Genomic DNA, 16,500 nt, shown 5'->3' with positions numbered 1-16,500 from the left:
AAAACAGATGTATTCTCCACAAAACAGAAAGAGAGCGAGAAAACAGAGAGAAAGTCATAGTGGAAGGGAGAGGGGTGAAATAGAGATTGAAAAAGCAAAAGTGAGAGATGAAAAGAGAGAAAAATGAAGGGTGTGAAGACCTGAAAGATTGAGAGTTGGATCTGAATATAATACAGAGAAAGTAAATAAATAAATAAATAAATAAAACAAGAGACAAATAAATGAAAGCAAATGTTTGAAATACAACATGAGTAAAGAAAAGGGTTTGAAGGGGCTCAGAAACAGAAGGAAAAAAGTCCCTGACAGCTTCTAGAAAGTTCTACCTTGAGTTAGCAATGTGTCACAGATCTCCTTAGATCGCCTTGTCTCAGAGAAGAGCCCAAAAAGTATGTCAGCCTTGCTTGCATTTTGATGACTGCCTTTCCTAACAATTCCCCTACCACAATCTCTAGTCTTGTGGATTGAGCCTAATCCCACAGCAGATTCGTAGGCAGAGTAAAGAAAGCTACACATTTTATAACGAGTACATCTGCAGTGGTAGGGAGGTGGTCTCCCTGCTATTCTATTGGGAAATGTAGACCCCGTGTTGGCGTAGGAACAAGCGCAATATCTCCTCTGGACAAGCAAGTGTTCTTCTTAGTCTGCCCCCACCCCCCAAAAGTCTCTCTATCTCTTTCTCTCTCTCTGTTGCCTCAACAGGTGCAAGATGCTGTCTCTATTGATGTGTGTCCATGGTTATGTGTAACTGTATGTGATAACACCAAGAGCAGTGATGCAGAAAGACCTGCACTAAAACCTGCCCCTCTGCAGTACAGCACCGCCTCAATGTATGTAGGTCAGGCTCCTCGCATCCTCTCTCTTTGCTCCACCTTCCCTCTGACCATCACCTCTCTCCCCCCTCACACCACAGACACATCCCTAGCATTTAACCAATTCAATTCAATTCAATTCAATTCAATTCAATTCAATTCAACTCAACTCAACTCAAAGGGCTTTATTGGCATGAGCAAACATACGTTTACATTGCCAAAGCAGAAGTGTACACAGTACAATAGGCTTTAACCATCTCACTCTTTCCTCCACTTCTGTTTTTAATGCTTCATCATTTTCCTCTGTCACCAGCTGATGTGTCTGCCCTCTCCTCCCTCTATGTTTATCCCTCTCTCTGTGTTTTATTTTTTTTGCTTGTTTCATTTTCATGTCTCCCTGCATCTCGCTAATCTTTGTTGCCATGAATGGTTGCTGTGGAAACTAAATCCTCCAGTGAAGCGGTCGGACACAGGAGTCACGGTGACAGCGTTGGTGCTGATGGAGAGTATAGCTACAAACTCTCTCCCTCTTCCCATCCCTCTCCCGATCCAGCCTCTCTTCCCCAGCAACAGCAGCCTCATACAGCCCTCCCTCCCTCTTTGGTTTGCTCTTTCCTTTTCACTCTCTGCCTCTGTCCATCACTTTCCTTAACTCATTGGCACTTTGGTCCCCTGCAGCCAACTTCCATCTCTTCTGTACATCATGTGCCCACCCATCTCTCTCTCTCTCTCTCTCTCTCTCTCTCTCTCTCTCTCTCTCTCTCTCTCTCTCTCTAGTATCCACTTTTACCAAGGTCTTGTTCTCCCACACACGCATCTCTCCCTGTCTCTGTCTGTCTGTCTGCAGGGGATAGTTCCAGTTGTACACAGCCCTCTCTCTCTCCCTCCCTGAACCCCAGTGTGCCACTGGTTTTGAGACAGTCATGAAATGGAGGGAGATATAGAGGGGGAGGAGTGAGATTTCATTACTGTAATGTAACCTAAATCCCAGAAACGCACTCTCTCTGTCTACACACAGTATACAGACAGTTTCATTCCAACAATCTCATGACACATGTGGTCAGCTGTTGGTTGGTTAATTATCTTGTAGTCATAGGATCGACTAGTATATCGATTATCATCTACCAGTTTAGTGCAATGGTTTCTAATACCAGGTCAGGGAGAGGGTTGGGGAGAGAGACTCCCACAAGATCATTTCTCCCAGTATAGTTTTCATCTCACAATAATAACTGTACAGGACCATAGCTTCACAACGTAGATCTTATTAGTGGCCAAGGCCACGAAGTGGCAATGCCTTGGCCACTCATTGTTATTGGACTTCATCACTATTATTATTATTATTCCGCCACTTTTGCTCTAGCGGCTAGACCGTGCAGTCGCTTTTTACGAAACTCGGCAGTATGGCAGAGGACTATGCCAAACGGCTAAAACGCGAAGCTCGCAACAATCGGCCAAAGGGTGGCGCTGTAGGAAGCCTTCGAAAGTGCAAACTTTGAACTGGTGTAGCTCATGCCCTGTTTCAGGTACAGCAATTAAACCTGTATACACTTATGCGTCTCCTCGTGCCGAACAACTTTTACGCTCTGACTTTTGACCTCTGACCTTTACCTCTCCCACAATTTTGAATTATATGAAAAACAGTCAAAATCTATCTCCTCCTGGGATTTTCGCGTAACGTGCGCGAAACTTTTTTTACATGAACTTTGGACCAACACGGTCATCGCACAGCGGCCGGATTTTCTTTAAAGCGAAACATTATTTTTTAATAATTAACCGTATAATGCAGTTTCATGCAAATTATTCTTCTGCCTCTAAATCATACATGTAAAGTGACACGTTCATGGCAGTATGGCAGAGGACTATGCCAAACGGCTAAAACGCGAAGCTCGCAACAATCGGCCAAAGGGTGGCGCTGTAGGAAGCCTTCGAAAGTGCAAACTTTGAACTGGTGTAGCTCATGCCCTGTTTCAGGTACAGCAATGAAACCTGTATACACGTATGCGTCTCCTCATGCCGAACAACTTTTACGCTCTGACTTTTGACCTCTGACCTTTACCTCTCCCACAATTTTGAATTATATGAAAAACAGTAAAAATGTATCTCCTCCTGGGATTTTCGCGTAACGTGCGCGAAACTTTTTGTACATGAACTTTGGACCAATACGGTCTGAAAACTTAGGCGGATTTTCTTTAAAGCGAAACATTATTTTTTAATAATTTACTCAATGTTGCAGTTATATGCAAATTATTCTTCTGCCTCTAAATCATACATGCAAAGTGACACGTTCATGGCATTTGGCAAATATGTAGAGGATTAGTCCAAATATCACTGAAAGCAATCTTACTCCAATTGGCCAAAGGGGGGCGCTATACGAAGCGTTTGAAAACTCAAACTTTAAAGGGGCATAAGTCATGCCTCGTTTCGTTTGAAGACATGCAACTTGCTTACACGCGTGCCTTGACTCAAGCTGAAGACATCTGTGTCTTTGTTAAGTAAGCTCCGCCCTTCGATTTTCCGCCTTTTGGAGCAGTTCGTAAAACACTTAAACCCGCTTTTATTCCGGAACTTTCGCGTCACGTGCACAGAACTTTTTTTACATGAACTTTGGACCAATATCTAAAGATCTGTCAGATCGGATTTTTAAAAAATTGAAACATGCTTTTTTAATAATTCATCAATTTGCGGTTTTATGCAAATTATTCTTCTGCTTCTAAAACAAACATTTAAAGTAATATTTTCTCACTGTGCAGAGCTGTGCATAGCTCACCTGGTAAGGCCTTTGTCTATCATTCCAGAAGTCCCCTGTTCAAGCCTTACCTCATGCATTTAAAATACATTTTACAACATTTTGCCGTGAAAACCCTGGTACTGCAACTGAACATGGCAACCCGACCAAACATGGCAACCTTCTTAAGCAAGGGTATAAATAGTGGTTGAGTTGAGGCCACTCCCCCCTCTCAGATTGTTTGGAAGCAGCATGGTGCTGGTGGTTGCTGCTACTCACTGCTACATTATGCAGCAGCTGCAGGTCTGTACACTGTTCATTATTCCAACAACTATTCCAATTTCTAACAGTTTCATTCATTATACTTACCCATACTATAATTTGGCTTTTAGATTTACCTCACCTGAACATACCTACCTGATCCACTCGATACACTGGCTGTGTATGATGGAGGAACAATGTGTCACTTGGTAAGCTGACCATGTGCTCTGAAATGTTATGTTGTTTTTGGTTTTGGTATCTAAATGTTAAACGATTTCTTTTGGAATGTAATGCTTGTATGTTAGCTGCAACGTTGATTATTGAATTGATGTATTTTGAGTTTAATGCCAATGCCTAGTTGGGGAGATTAATGGAATTATTTTGTTTCAAGCCTGTAGTGCAGCAGATTATTTGAATTTGTTGTTTTTCTATTCATTTGGCCTTTTTCTTTGATCCAGGCCAGGTTTATTGCCTAGAACTGAATCTGAAAGATGGCGAGCCTGCAGAAAGACTGACACAATCCTGTCTGACCTATGGTTATGGGTAGGAAAAAGCAGCCGCAGTGACACTCATTCCTAGTTTGATTTGATTTTGAAGTAATGACTTTGAGTTTCTTTATAAAGTAATGATGTTTGAGTGCATTCATTTATTCGTTTATTGTTTCAAACCATGCAGGGGAAGCTCAGCCTCACACCTGAAGCCCATCTGACAATCAGCTGACAATCAGTACCAGCTCCCAGATTGCTTCATTGAAGCCAAAGAACGGCAGTGTAAGTGGGTTCATTATTCTGAATTGTGTGGAACGGGCAGATTGAACACCTCTTCTCTAACTTGTGGCTCAACTGTAATTATTCTGAAGCTCACCTCATTTCTCTCTCCCTCCCCCACCTAGGCTGGCTGGGTTCCAACACCCCCCAATTGGAATCCATAGTCTGCTCTGCCCACAGGACGGCAGCCCCATGTGAGCGTCTAAAGTTCCAAGTTTTGACCCCCAGCCGCCTTCCCCTCAACGTTTTTCAATAAAAACAATTTAAGTTTAGTTAAGTCTGACTCTGCTAGCCACTTACAGAAAATAATGCTGCCAAATATTTTGCAATTGCAAATCCTTTGTGTAAATAAACTGAAATTCATACTATTGCATGACTATTTCTTTATCATGTTTCACAAGCATCTGGGTCTACAATGCCAGGGGTGTAAAAGTAACTGAGTACATTTACTCAAATACTATCCTTAGTATAATTTTGAGGTATTTTATACTTCACTTGTATAGTCTTACTTCTAGGCTACTCCAGTAAATGCTCATGCGTTGCATTGCATTGTGAGCTTGTAGATCTGCTATTTTCAAAAAATGTCAAGTTGATGCCAATACCTTTGTACTTTTATTCAGTATTACTATTTATCTCTATATATTCATGTTATTCCTGGCACCGCCCCTGTTATCCTGTTCATATCCTGAAAGAGGCGGGGGCTGAAAAAGCTGTCCTGAAAAACATCATTTGATTTCCTGTTGTCCTTGCATTAAAGTGTCAGTAGTTGGCGTTCTGGGCTCTGAATGTACCTGGGTTGCCATGTCTGCTTATAATAAGCAATTTGTGTCTCGTTAAGATTTTTATTTATCCAGCCCCCACCATGCAGTTGTACAGTGAAACCCAAAATTCAAAAATGGCAAAAATAAACTTTGCCAAAAATCTAAAAATAGAGAACTCGGGAACGGGAACAAAAGGCAAAACTCAAGAAAAAGGCAAAAATAACAAACACTGCACTAGGCTATGGGGCCCTTGCAACTCTCACTGAGATTTGTTCATCTCGCTCTGCAGCTATAGACAGAAAATCACAAAAATCAGTACACAGTATCTCTACAGTGATGTGATCATGACGGATTTGTCCGATATCATATTCTATCTAATTGGCTAAAATTGAATTCCAAGGTTTGCAGGATTGCTCCTTTTTGAACACATTGTCTCAAACGCAGCCTGCTATGTGTGTGAGATTTTGCACACACATTCCCACTAGGCCAAGGAACAGATGCCACCCTTCTCACATTGGCCTGTTATAGAGTCACCAGTGGGCCAAAAAAAACACCTGACCTGTTCGGAAGAACACTGCTTCTAGTTTCTCTTTGATGTCTTCTTTGCTTTCCCTTGATGCTTTTGCCTTGGCCACTTTATCGCTGCTTGCAGCTATATTTTTTTATTATTATTATATATTCACGCTGCTTTTCACTCTTTAGCGTTTTGAATCGTCTTGATGTACTTTTGTTTGTATTATAGGAGAGAGGCTAAGTTGGGAAGTGTTTCCCAACCTGCAATGTTGCTACAGTATTGTGTATGTATGTGGCAATGAAAACCATAAACATGGAACTATGCAGGAAGTTATAACTAGAAAGATAAGCTAACAGCTGATCAACAAGGCTTTTTCATTTGGTATCCACAAAACAGCAGTTCAGATAGGTTGAAATGTTCCTATTGTCAGTTTGAAACCATCGATACTGCTGTTCGGCTGTTCCCACCCTGAGGTGAATGACCCACCAAACAAACAAGCTGTAGTTATAAATAGCACATGCTATGACACATTCAATGACGTGACTGGCCACGCTCAATCAATAAATAGATGTATTTCATCTTCAGGGAAATAACATACTTTGTCCTCTGCTAAATAAATTACAGCAGTATGTGCCTTTTCACATTCCTCTCAAGTACTTCGCCAAAGTCATTCGTGGTCCAATGAAAAGTTGAGCCGGGGCTAATTAGCAATTTTCCACAATGCATAAATTAGCAGTGCGTTCTATTCTTATCCCTGCTGAGTCATGACTAAAACTTGCTGCAGCTTAAATTGGAGTTAGTTGCCTATAGATGGTGAAAACCTCATTTGCTTAAGGGCAAACAGCCCAGGGACATGGAGTTTCTGGAATCTGGTTAGAAGAATTGAGTGGAAAAGGCTGAGAAATATATAAATCATTAAAGATATTAATTCAATCTTATAATCCTCATCAGAAAACACATCTTTTCATCATGTAGTCCTTGAGGTTATTTGGAAAACTTGTATAGGCCAGTGGTTCTCAACCTGTGGATCGGGTCCCCACAACGACTTGCAGCGCGATCCGTTGAGCTTGTTGACCTGCTATTTTCAAAATATTTATCTGTGGAACCGATTCAAACTAAATGTTATGACTTAACTCCTAAAATTCCAAATTCTTATCAGGGTGGGGGGTCCCCAGTTGTGTCAGCTTAACAAATTGAGTTATTCCCCCCCCCCCTCTCTCTCTCTCTCTCTCTCTCTCAATCTGTCCCCTCTCTTTATTTCCATCCCCAGCCCTCCATTTTGTAAGTCATACACAATATAAACGCCATTAGTGAGCTGTTGTCTTGTGTTATCTTGTGACTTCTGGAGTGTTTAGCAACAGAATCGAGCTTGCGTCAATACACAACACTACAAGTATGTTAGGTACATCAGGATAACTTGCAGTGCATGGCTGTGGTTACACACAGACACCTGATTGAGTGGTTGGACAGAGTGTATTGAACATTGACCCTTGACGAAATGGCAATGACAAATCAATCAAAAATAGCAAAACGCACCACAGAAAACCCTTAACCTGAACAGTGTTTGGGATATGAGTTACCACACCAAAGGAGCATAGAAGCTTATGTGACACACTGACTGAAGCTATACATTTAGCTTGCTGGCTATGCTTTCTGACAGTCTCTAAAAACAAAAGTTTAGTGAAGATTGTCTATAAGCTCTCAACCACTTGCTTTGCGCCATGTTGTGAGCTTGCCATTTTCACTAGTTTGGATCCCGCGGGCTTAACCTTCTTATCTCTCTTTTGGGTCTTGAGCTAAAAGGTTTGGGAACCACTGATTGCATGACCCAATTGAGCCCACCTTATCACATAAGTTAATGAATGTTCCCATTTGAATTACATTATGAAATAATAATAATTGCAGACACAGCCTGTGGAAAACTGTGAGATAGCAGGCAACCTACTGGCACAATAGAGTGGAAATAGTGGGTGTAGCCAAGGAAAAGGGTCTATACTTGATGTGAGCTTAGCATGCTTTGTGAGCTTGTAGATAGCAGTAACCGGGTCAGTTATTAGTCTTTATACAATGCAAAGATATCTTGTGTACCTCTCTTTCTCTCTCTAACACTCTCTCTCTCTCTCTCTCTCTCTCTCTCTCTCTCTCTCTCTCTCTCTCTCTCTCTCTCTCTCTGTCTCTCTCTCATTCCAACCCACGCACCCGTTCAAGAGCCTGCAGACTGTCTTCAACCAAGGCAAAAGAATCGATGGTAGAGTGAAGGCGGAGAAGCAACAGTGGTCGAGGAGAGACAGGAACAAGTGTGTGGGCAGTTTGTCAGCCTGCCCACCCCACCGCCTCCTGTCTATAAGGGAAGCCAGGCCAGGTCATCTCTACAGCCCTAATTACAACAAATCACCTCTCACCTCACCATCCGTCTCTCTCTGATGTATGTCTAAATTATTTACCCTCTCTCTCCACTCCAGTGTCTCTCATCTCTCCTCCATTTTCTCTGTTAGGGAAACGTTACTTTCTATATTTTCTCTGCATCCTTTAAAACGTTGGGTCCATATCCGCCATATAAGGATGTCCAACCAAACTCCACTAAGACCAATAGAGTGCTTGTCAAATCAAAGTCACCATGATTACTAGAGAGAGTTGGGGGTCTTATAGATTATGATAGGTACAGTACCATTCGGGGGGAGGGTTGAGAGAGAGAGAGAAAGAGAGAGAGAGACACACACACAGAGAGAGACAGAGAGACAGAGATGTAATAAAAGAGGGGGCATGAGAAAGATAATGTAATTGTAATGTGTGTTTGCCCACTGTAGTTCAGCTATAAGCCTCTGTAAAAACATCCTGATGATAATTAAATAAACTACTGACTCTCTCTCTCTCTCTCTCTCTCTCTCTCTCTCTCTCTCTCTCTCTCTCTCTTCCTGTTATAGAGAGCAGTGATAGCCATCTATGCCTGTGTAACACGTGTCACTTCCTCTGCACACCGTGCAGGGAAGTGAGAAGAGTGGGTCAGGGCGATCTCGTAGCTGATACCTCCGTATTCCTCACTTTATTATTTCCCCTGATTCTGATAAGCCTTCTGTTACTGGTGCAAGATGGTCTTAGCTGTGCTGGTAGCCAATATTTGCAATAGTGCTTTTGTCTCTTCTTGGCATCACTGATGCCATGTCACTGAGTCGCTGGTTTGATTGCAGACATTAAGAGACATAATTAGTCAGGGCCAGTGGTGGACAGCAACAAAGTACATTTACTTGAGTGCTGTGCTTAAGCACATTTTGTGGGTATACAGTATGAACTGTACTTACGACCTTCACTCCACTACATGTCAAAGACAAATGTTATACCTTTGACTCCACTACTTTTTTAAGAAGGTAAAAGTACATTATTAATTAACCACTTAAGGCCTATTTCAAATTGTAGTTGGGTCAAAGTACTCCTGGGCAAATATTAATCAAGTACTGGGGTTGAGTGCTTTGTCCACCACTGGTCCGGGCCACAGTGAGAATGGTATGGACTGGAACAATGTTCTTACCAGCAGCGCTGGACACGGTAGGCCAGTTCTGGACCAGCACCCCTTGGGCTCCCTGCAACACTGACGACTCTTCCATGTGCACCGAGCTGGAACACAAAAAGCACAAGCATACACATGTCACACACACACACTGGTAATATTATGCCAAGACACACAGTTTTTGCTTGATAAAACGAACCAAGAACGAAATCATCTATTCTATATGCACTCGTACAACATCTGTCCCGTTAATTTAGCCCTTACTGGTGCACTTGGGTCCATTAATGAATACACGCTCAAAGATAAATTAACACTGAGGATTTTACTGTGTGGAGACGAAAAGTTTTCAGATATTTGTGTGTTAGGTCTGTCCCAAATAACTGGACCATAAGCCTCCAGGGACACTATTCATTCCTCTTTAGCACACCCATCTCATAATACACAGCATTACTAAATTAAACCATGGTCATGTGTGCCTGTGCATTTGCGCGCATGTGTGTGAGGGGGTCAACAGCAAACACTATCCCAGGAATCCAACTTTGAGATTAGGGCTAGCCACCATGCATATTCCTGCCATTCTCTGGATTATGGATTACAGATGGAAGTCTTTACATTTTCACTCCCACCCCATGGGATTTCTACACCAAAAAGCTAAGCTCTCTCCTGTGCGTTGTCTATTCCATCGTGTATGTGCGTGTGCGCAATGTGAACTCATAAATCTGCTGATAAAGATATAAACCAGTCCATATGTTTATTTAAAGCAGCACTCTAGCTCTCAGTCCCTATTTGCCATGCTGTGCCATTTTCCAATCCCCTATCCACTTTTTGTCCCGAGAGCAAAACTGGGTCTCTGAAAGTTTAAAGTCTCACCGAGGTCAGATGAGTACGGCTGTGCCTGGTTCATCCAAATCCCCCTGTCTCACTGTGTAGTGTCTGTTCTTGTTAACTCACTCAATCTTGTTACCTGTTTATGCCCCTCTTGTTGCAGAGATCCACTCTAAAATCAGCTTAGGGGACACAATTCTTCTCTTGGTATTTATTATGAATTTAAACCATGTCATTGTCAACAACATTTGACTGAAAGCAGCAATAGAAAGAGAACATCCAGAAACTGGATTGGGATATATCAGAGAGATACCGTTAAGAATAAGTCCTGTGCTCTGTGTGTGTGTGTGTGTGTGTGTGTGTGTGTGTGTGTGTGTGTGTGTGTGTGTGTGTGTGTGTGTGTGTGTGCGTGAGCGTGTGCGTGTGCGCGTGCGTGTGCGTGTGCGCGTGTGCGTGCATGCGTGTGTGTGTGTGTGTGTGTGTGTGTGTGTGTGTGTGTGTGTGTGTGTGTGTGTGTGTGTGCGTGCGTGAGTGTGCCTGTGTGTGTGGTCCAAGGTCAGACAATCACAGATTGGTCCCCTTCCTCTCCTGGCTCCTTTTCTATCTGGTTTCTCCTTTACCCCCTGCTCCATCACTTCCTCCTCCTCTTTCATCTCTCCCCTCCCCCACCCTGTGTGCATCTCTTTCTCTCTCTCTCTCTCTCTCTCTCTCTCTCTCTCTGTGTGTGTGTGTGTGTGTGTGTGTGTGTGTGTGTGTGTGTGTGTGTGTGTGTGTGTGTGTGTGTGTGTGTGTGTGTGTGTGTGTGTATGTGTGTGTGTGTGTGTGTGTGTGTGTGTGTGTGTGTGATGAGATTGTGACAATGTATAATCTATACGTAGAGGTGAATTGAGGGTGGCCATTTTAAGTACCGCTCAGGGCTGGAGTCATTGAGTTGCACTGATCAATTATTAATAGCAAACACTGGACTGATAACAGGCTTTTTGCCTAATGCCTGTCTCATTCTCTCTTCGTCATCTCTCTTCCCTCTGCTACCTGTCACCACATGTCTCCAACTTGTCTGCCAGGTTTTACACGTTCCCATCTGTCCATATTTTTTCCACCCATGTCAAGCATGGCTGCAGCTATCCCAAAATGAATGCAACGCTGAGCCTCTGACAAAGTGCAATTATAGAAGGAGAGAGACAGACAGGGGGAGAGGGATAGACAGACAGATACAGAGAGAGACAGAGAGTGAGAGCGAGACAGACTCAGAAACACATCAACAGACAAACAGACAGACAGTGTCTTCCATTCGGGGATGAGATTGAAAACAGGTGTTTTGGTTGTGGGTTAAAAAATAACTAAATCTTTCAACCTCAGATCAAGCCAGTGAATAAATAATATTAAAGCATAAATAAATACCATATATGAATGCAGAGAGAAAGGTGTCAGTGCTAGGGAGTGATGAGAATGATTTTACAACATAAGACTGTCCATGCAGGCACATTGACCCTGCTGTATTTATGAGAAAATCTGTGTAAGGCTAAAAGACACTCAGAGGATACATTCTTATTAATTTGTAACATTGACACGTCACGTGCAAATGTATTCAGCTAGACAGGAACTGAGTCAGACAGGAATCAGACCATGCATAATGCAGGTAAACTGCACAGTAGAATTACAGTAGTGCACAAATGATCGAGCAAATAAAATCACCACACAGCATGACATATTATATATAATATATACACGCACGCACGCACGCACGCGCGCGCACACACACACACACACACACACACACACACACACCCACACACACACACACACCCACACACACACAGAGCGTTGTGAGCAAAACCTAACCCTAAGTACAAATCATCATTTTTTATAAGCATAAGACAACCATTTAGCTTGTGAGCTTGAAGACCAGGAAAACACAATTTTCCGTTTCTCAAATTGTACTACTTGTGGGGTAATTTGGCCTTCACATGTATAGTAATACAAACAGTCTATTTAGAGCACTCTACTCCCTCAATTACAATGATATGAGCATGTACAGTGTACACACACACACACACACACACACACACACACACACACACACACACACACACACACACACACACACAATCCTCTGCTGACCCATGCCCGTGTAAAGACAGACGTTGTTTAACTGAGAGATGCGAAAGGGTCATTCACTCTGTCATCTCGCATTGGCCCTCATGTTTGCCACAATGCTGATATAGCCACGAGGCAAGTAGGCAAGTCTTCTATATGTGTGTGTGTATTTGTGTGTACATGAGTACTGTGTGCATGCGAGCTAGAGAGAAAGGGGCAATGAGAGATGACCTACTTCTGTTTTTCCCAACGGAGGGACTGGTTAGACTCTGTCAATGACATCATTGACTGGCTTCTTCCCTTGTATGTATGTGTATGTGTGTGTGTGTGTGGGGGGGGGGGGGGGGGGTTACATACTTAACTGACTGTCAGAAAATAGTTGGTCTTGTTCACTCGACTAGCTCCAACTTGTTAAACCTGGCACTGCTCGTTAACTTGTGACCCAGTGGCTCATGGGTAATGTAATCCCTGTTGTAGTGATGTGAATACCCAACAATCCAAGTTTCCACCTGGCTTCTTCCTCTCTGCACTTTGCTGACCCCCAGCTTAATCCCCTGTCCATCCCTTGGGCCATCTCGCCATTTGTCTAATGGCCATGCTGAAAGAGTCATGTCTCAATGCTTATCTCCTAACAATCTAGCTCTCTCAAATATGTTGCAGTTGTTTTCAATGCATGATCTAAGAGTAATGATGCCTCAATTTTTAACTACGATCATTCTAGAGTGTCATCATTATTTCTGAGATGCATTATTATTACTGTAGGCCTATTCACTGCACAAATAACAATTTATGTCTAAAGGCAAGACATTAGCAATTATTTTTCCTCATAAGTCTCAAACTGTATACAGTGCAGAACAATTGATTTTCCTTTTCATGTCTGACATAGAGATAAGAGAGGACCTTTATTGACCCTGTGAGGGTAATTCAGTCACCAAAGTCTGCTTGCAATATGCAGATGTGAGAATATAAACAGGTTTCGGTGTAAATAACAGAGATAATGCTTCCATTCTGATGGGGAATTTTGATAATGATTTATTTGCCATTATGTGAGAGTCTGCAGGGGGTCTACTAAATCAAGGTAAATGAGAATGGCTGGTGAATTGAGTGTATTCATTTATATATCAAATCAAAATATGAATGTTGTTCTTGATGGAGAGTATCGGCAATAGTTACTGACGATAAAACATAATTAGAATTGAGTGAATGAATTGTGATTTGTGAATTTTTAACAAAAGTGTGGATGCGTATGTGCTTACCTCTGCATTACACCTCCTGCTCTCAGGGAGGCAGAGTATCGCCAGTCTGTGTTCGGTAACTTGGGCTGCAACAGAGAGTGATAAGGACTGAGTCTTAAGTACTACAAGAGATCACACAGCCAAAACCCAATAGCATCTCATTAAATAGTCATAGGGAGACCGCAAGGGCATGCATGCACGGGCAGGTGCACACACATACACACACATACACTCACACACAACATAATGGTAACAGCTTGCTTCTTCTGCCTGTGGAGAAAAGTAAGTGATGAGCTGAAACGTGTAGCTCTGCTCTATTCTCCTCCCACTCCACACTCCTTCTCACCCCCCCCTCCTCCTCCTGCTCCTTTGAGGAAGGATGACTTTGAAATATCTCGCTCCTCCGGCCCACTGACCCTGTCTCTGTGACACATCAGCCCCTCAGGCTACCCATCCCGAGTTAGTCTACTCAGGGTCGAGATGGTACCGTCCGTTACCATGGAGACCCAGCGGAACTCTCATATCACTGCATGTGTAGATGGACTCCCTTTAGAGATTGCAGCTGTCCACTCTTCTCTCTCTCCCTCCCTTCCATTTCTTTCTATCCTTCCTTCCTTCCATACTGCTCTCCATCCAAGGACATCGTCATAACAAAATCATTATCTTATCACAGCACAAATAATTTACCCTAAATCCTCTACAACAACAACAAGGATGATTTACCTTAATCAAATTGTTGATAACTTGTCATTTATTTTACAAAAAAGACATAAGTGCCAAATGAAAAATAAATTGACTTACAAGGATGCATTTACTGGTAAATTGTACACTCTGAGTTTAATTTAAAATGTTCCTGCACCCCTCCATTCTGTTCATTGGACCTCATATTCCTTCAAAACATTTGGTTCTACAGTCACACTACGCGCCTCAATCCCTTCCCCTCTAGAAGAAGGGAAGGGAGGAGAATAAAGGGGAACACACACCGGCTGCGGACGTCAAAACAGCCCCCCCATTATTTTCAATGAACCTACCCACACCGGCGGCATCAGACGCAAGTTCACACCTCGCCCGCCGCTCCGATACGCCACTGTTCTATTTCCAGGCGTTGTCCGCAGCCGGTTTGTGTTCCCCTTAATTGGGATATAAGTTTAACCCCCTCGGCTCTGCACCTGCTTCCAAACACATTCTGACGTCAGCATCACAACAGAGCAGAGACAGACATCGCTGTCTGGTGACCTTTTTGACATCACAATATGCAGACTAGCTCAGCATGAGCTCAACAATGAGAGCATAAAGATATAAAAATAAAACATGACACAGGTGGATGGTAATAAAATAAGACCCAATGCATGTGGTCAAACGACTAAAATTGATTGGTGTATGGGACTCTTTAGTTAGATTGTGCTCATTATTTACTGAAGCACAGATGAGATTGCATTTGAACCGATCGCATCTCAAATCCTTAACAGAGATAAGCCACTGTGTCTGTGAACCCACAAGAATATGAACCACCATATCAACACCAAGCGGTTGATATGTGACCCATTTCTTTTCCAATCTAGAAGACAGATGTTTCCGTCCTGCTGAGGCAGAATCGACCTCTGCACATCCACAGTAGACATTCATCAACCCCGAAATCCAATATTTGGTCCTAATGAGAGAAGCCTGGCATCCCACAAGGAGCCATTCAGATAGAGCATATTGACCACTGGGACACAGAACACCCAACAACGAAGCATGCAAAAACATTCATCAACATAGGAACCCCAGAGCACCACTGCATAATTTATTGAGAATTACATGTTAAATTGGACTTGTTAGAGGTATAGAAAGATTTTCATATAGTGTATATGATGAGGAAATGTATGTTCTTGTGAGAAAGTGAGTTGTTGAATAAATGGCTGCTATATAGATAGATACCAACCCAGGAGGAATCCAATGCAATATGATATACAGTAGTTCAAAATAAGATAAAGAAATCTGCCTCAACAGCATTTGCTACATCTGCTTTGGCACGATGGTGACCGAAGGGTGACCGCTCTGCTCGGCCATATGGTGTGCATGGAGCTAAATGAGAACAGACTACCACTGCAGGTTAGAAAACAAACATCTGGAACCTAAACGTGTCCGCAGACAGATACACCCCCCAAGAGAAGCAACACAAACGCACATTTATGCGAGAAAATAGAGTCATAGGAAAACCTTCAGCCCCACAGAAAGTATGAGGAATTAATAAATGATGTTTTATTATCTGGGAGGGGGCCAATAGACCCCTACGAGGACTCTGGTCAATGAGTACACTGGGTTTGAGTGGTTCATTTAAACAAATTTATATTATAAATGACAAAATCAACAGGGATATTGAGAGAAATCTTTTCTTTTTTGAGGGTCTAAACAAGGCCCTGGGTTTGGCCTCTCCCTCCTCTCTCCTTTGTCTCTCTCCCTCCCTCCTTCTCTGCCTCCAAGTGGACACCCATCGCATGGAAACAGAGCTCACACCTCCGCCATCAACACATTGTCCAATCACCTTGCATCCCCCACCTCATACACACTGATACAGCCAATCCGGGAGAGGTTCAAAGAAACGCGTCGCTGCCTGTTAATTACATAGCAAGAACACACATGACTGGCATTTAATGAGGAAAATGCCAGGGGATAAGGGAACAGTACCTAAATATTATTTTAGTTCTCTTTTTTTTAAGCTATTTTTTCTCTCTCTATACATTTACCTACACTGGGCTAGAGGCCTAACACAATCTTTAGAGAACTATCACTGAATGAATAATACTAATCTAGTTTTGTCTGCCAAAACCACATACGGCCAACAGAAGTTCGATAATAGTTCAAAATAAATACAGTGGAGTTGATGTGCTGCTCTATATCCATCTCTCTTCAGCACTTAAGCCCTATTTTATAATTTGCTGTATGATAGTGTTACAGTGGCACAATAGTGTACATAGCTGATCTACAAGCTCAATGCACTGTGATGTGACGCATTGTG

General features: G+C 42.6%; 2 protein-coding genes and 1 long non-coding RNA gene across 3 annotated transcripts in view; 1 reads left to right on the top strand and 2 right to left on the bottom strand.

The window, feature by feature from the left end:
• Positions 1 to 16,500, bottom strand: part of LOC308302351 (protocadherin gamma-C5-like) — a gene marked incomplete at both ends in the record, with an annotated part of 340,087 nt that overhangs the window by 307,600 nt on the left and 15,987 nt on the right. The window lies entirely within an intron of this gene.
• Positions 1 to 16,500, bottom strand: part of pcdh2ac (protocadherin 2 alpha c) — a gene marked incomplete at its 5' end in the record, with an annotated part of 35,202 nt that overhangs the window by 14,860 nt on the left and 3,842 nt on the right. The window contains 2 exons of the mRNA XM_080745476.1: positions 9,364 to 9,449; positions 13,521 to 13,585. Coding sequence (XP_080601602.1) covers positions 9,364 to 9,449; positions 13,521 to 13,585 — 151 coding nt within the window. The remainder of the gene's footprint in view (positions 1 to 9,363; positions 9,450 to 13,520; positions 13,586 to 16,500) is intronic.
• On the top strand, positions 3,771 to 4,800 carry LOC308301493. Its single transcript, XR_013962890.1, has 5 exons — positions 3,771 to 3,837; positions 3,927 to 4,004; positions 4,254 to 4,338; positions 4,471 to 4,565; positions 4,688 to 4,800. It is a non-coding gene; the product is annotated as an uncharacterized lncRNA (long non-coding RNA).

Source organism: Nannobrachium achirus, assembly GCF_963921795.1.
Source record: "Nannobrachium achirus genome assembly, chromosome: 17".
In the NCBI taxonomy this organism is placed as follows: domain Eukaryota; kingdom Metazoa; phylum Chordata; class Actinopteri; order Myctophiformes; family Myctophidae; genus Nannobrachium; species Nannobrachium achirus.
Note: the sequence above shows the minus strand (reverse complement) of the source record. Positions and strands in the feature narration are given on the sequence as shown.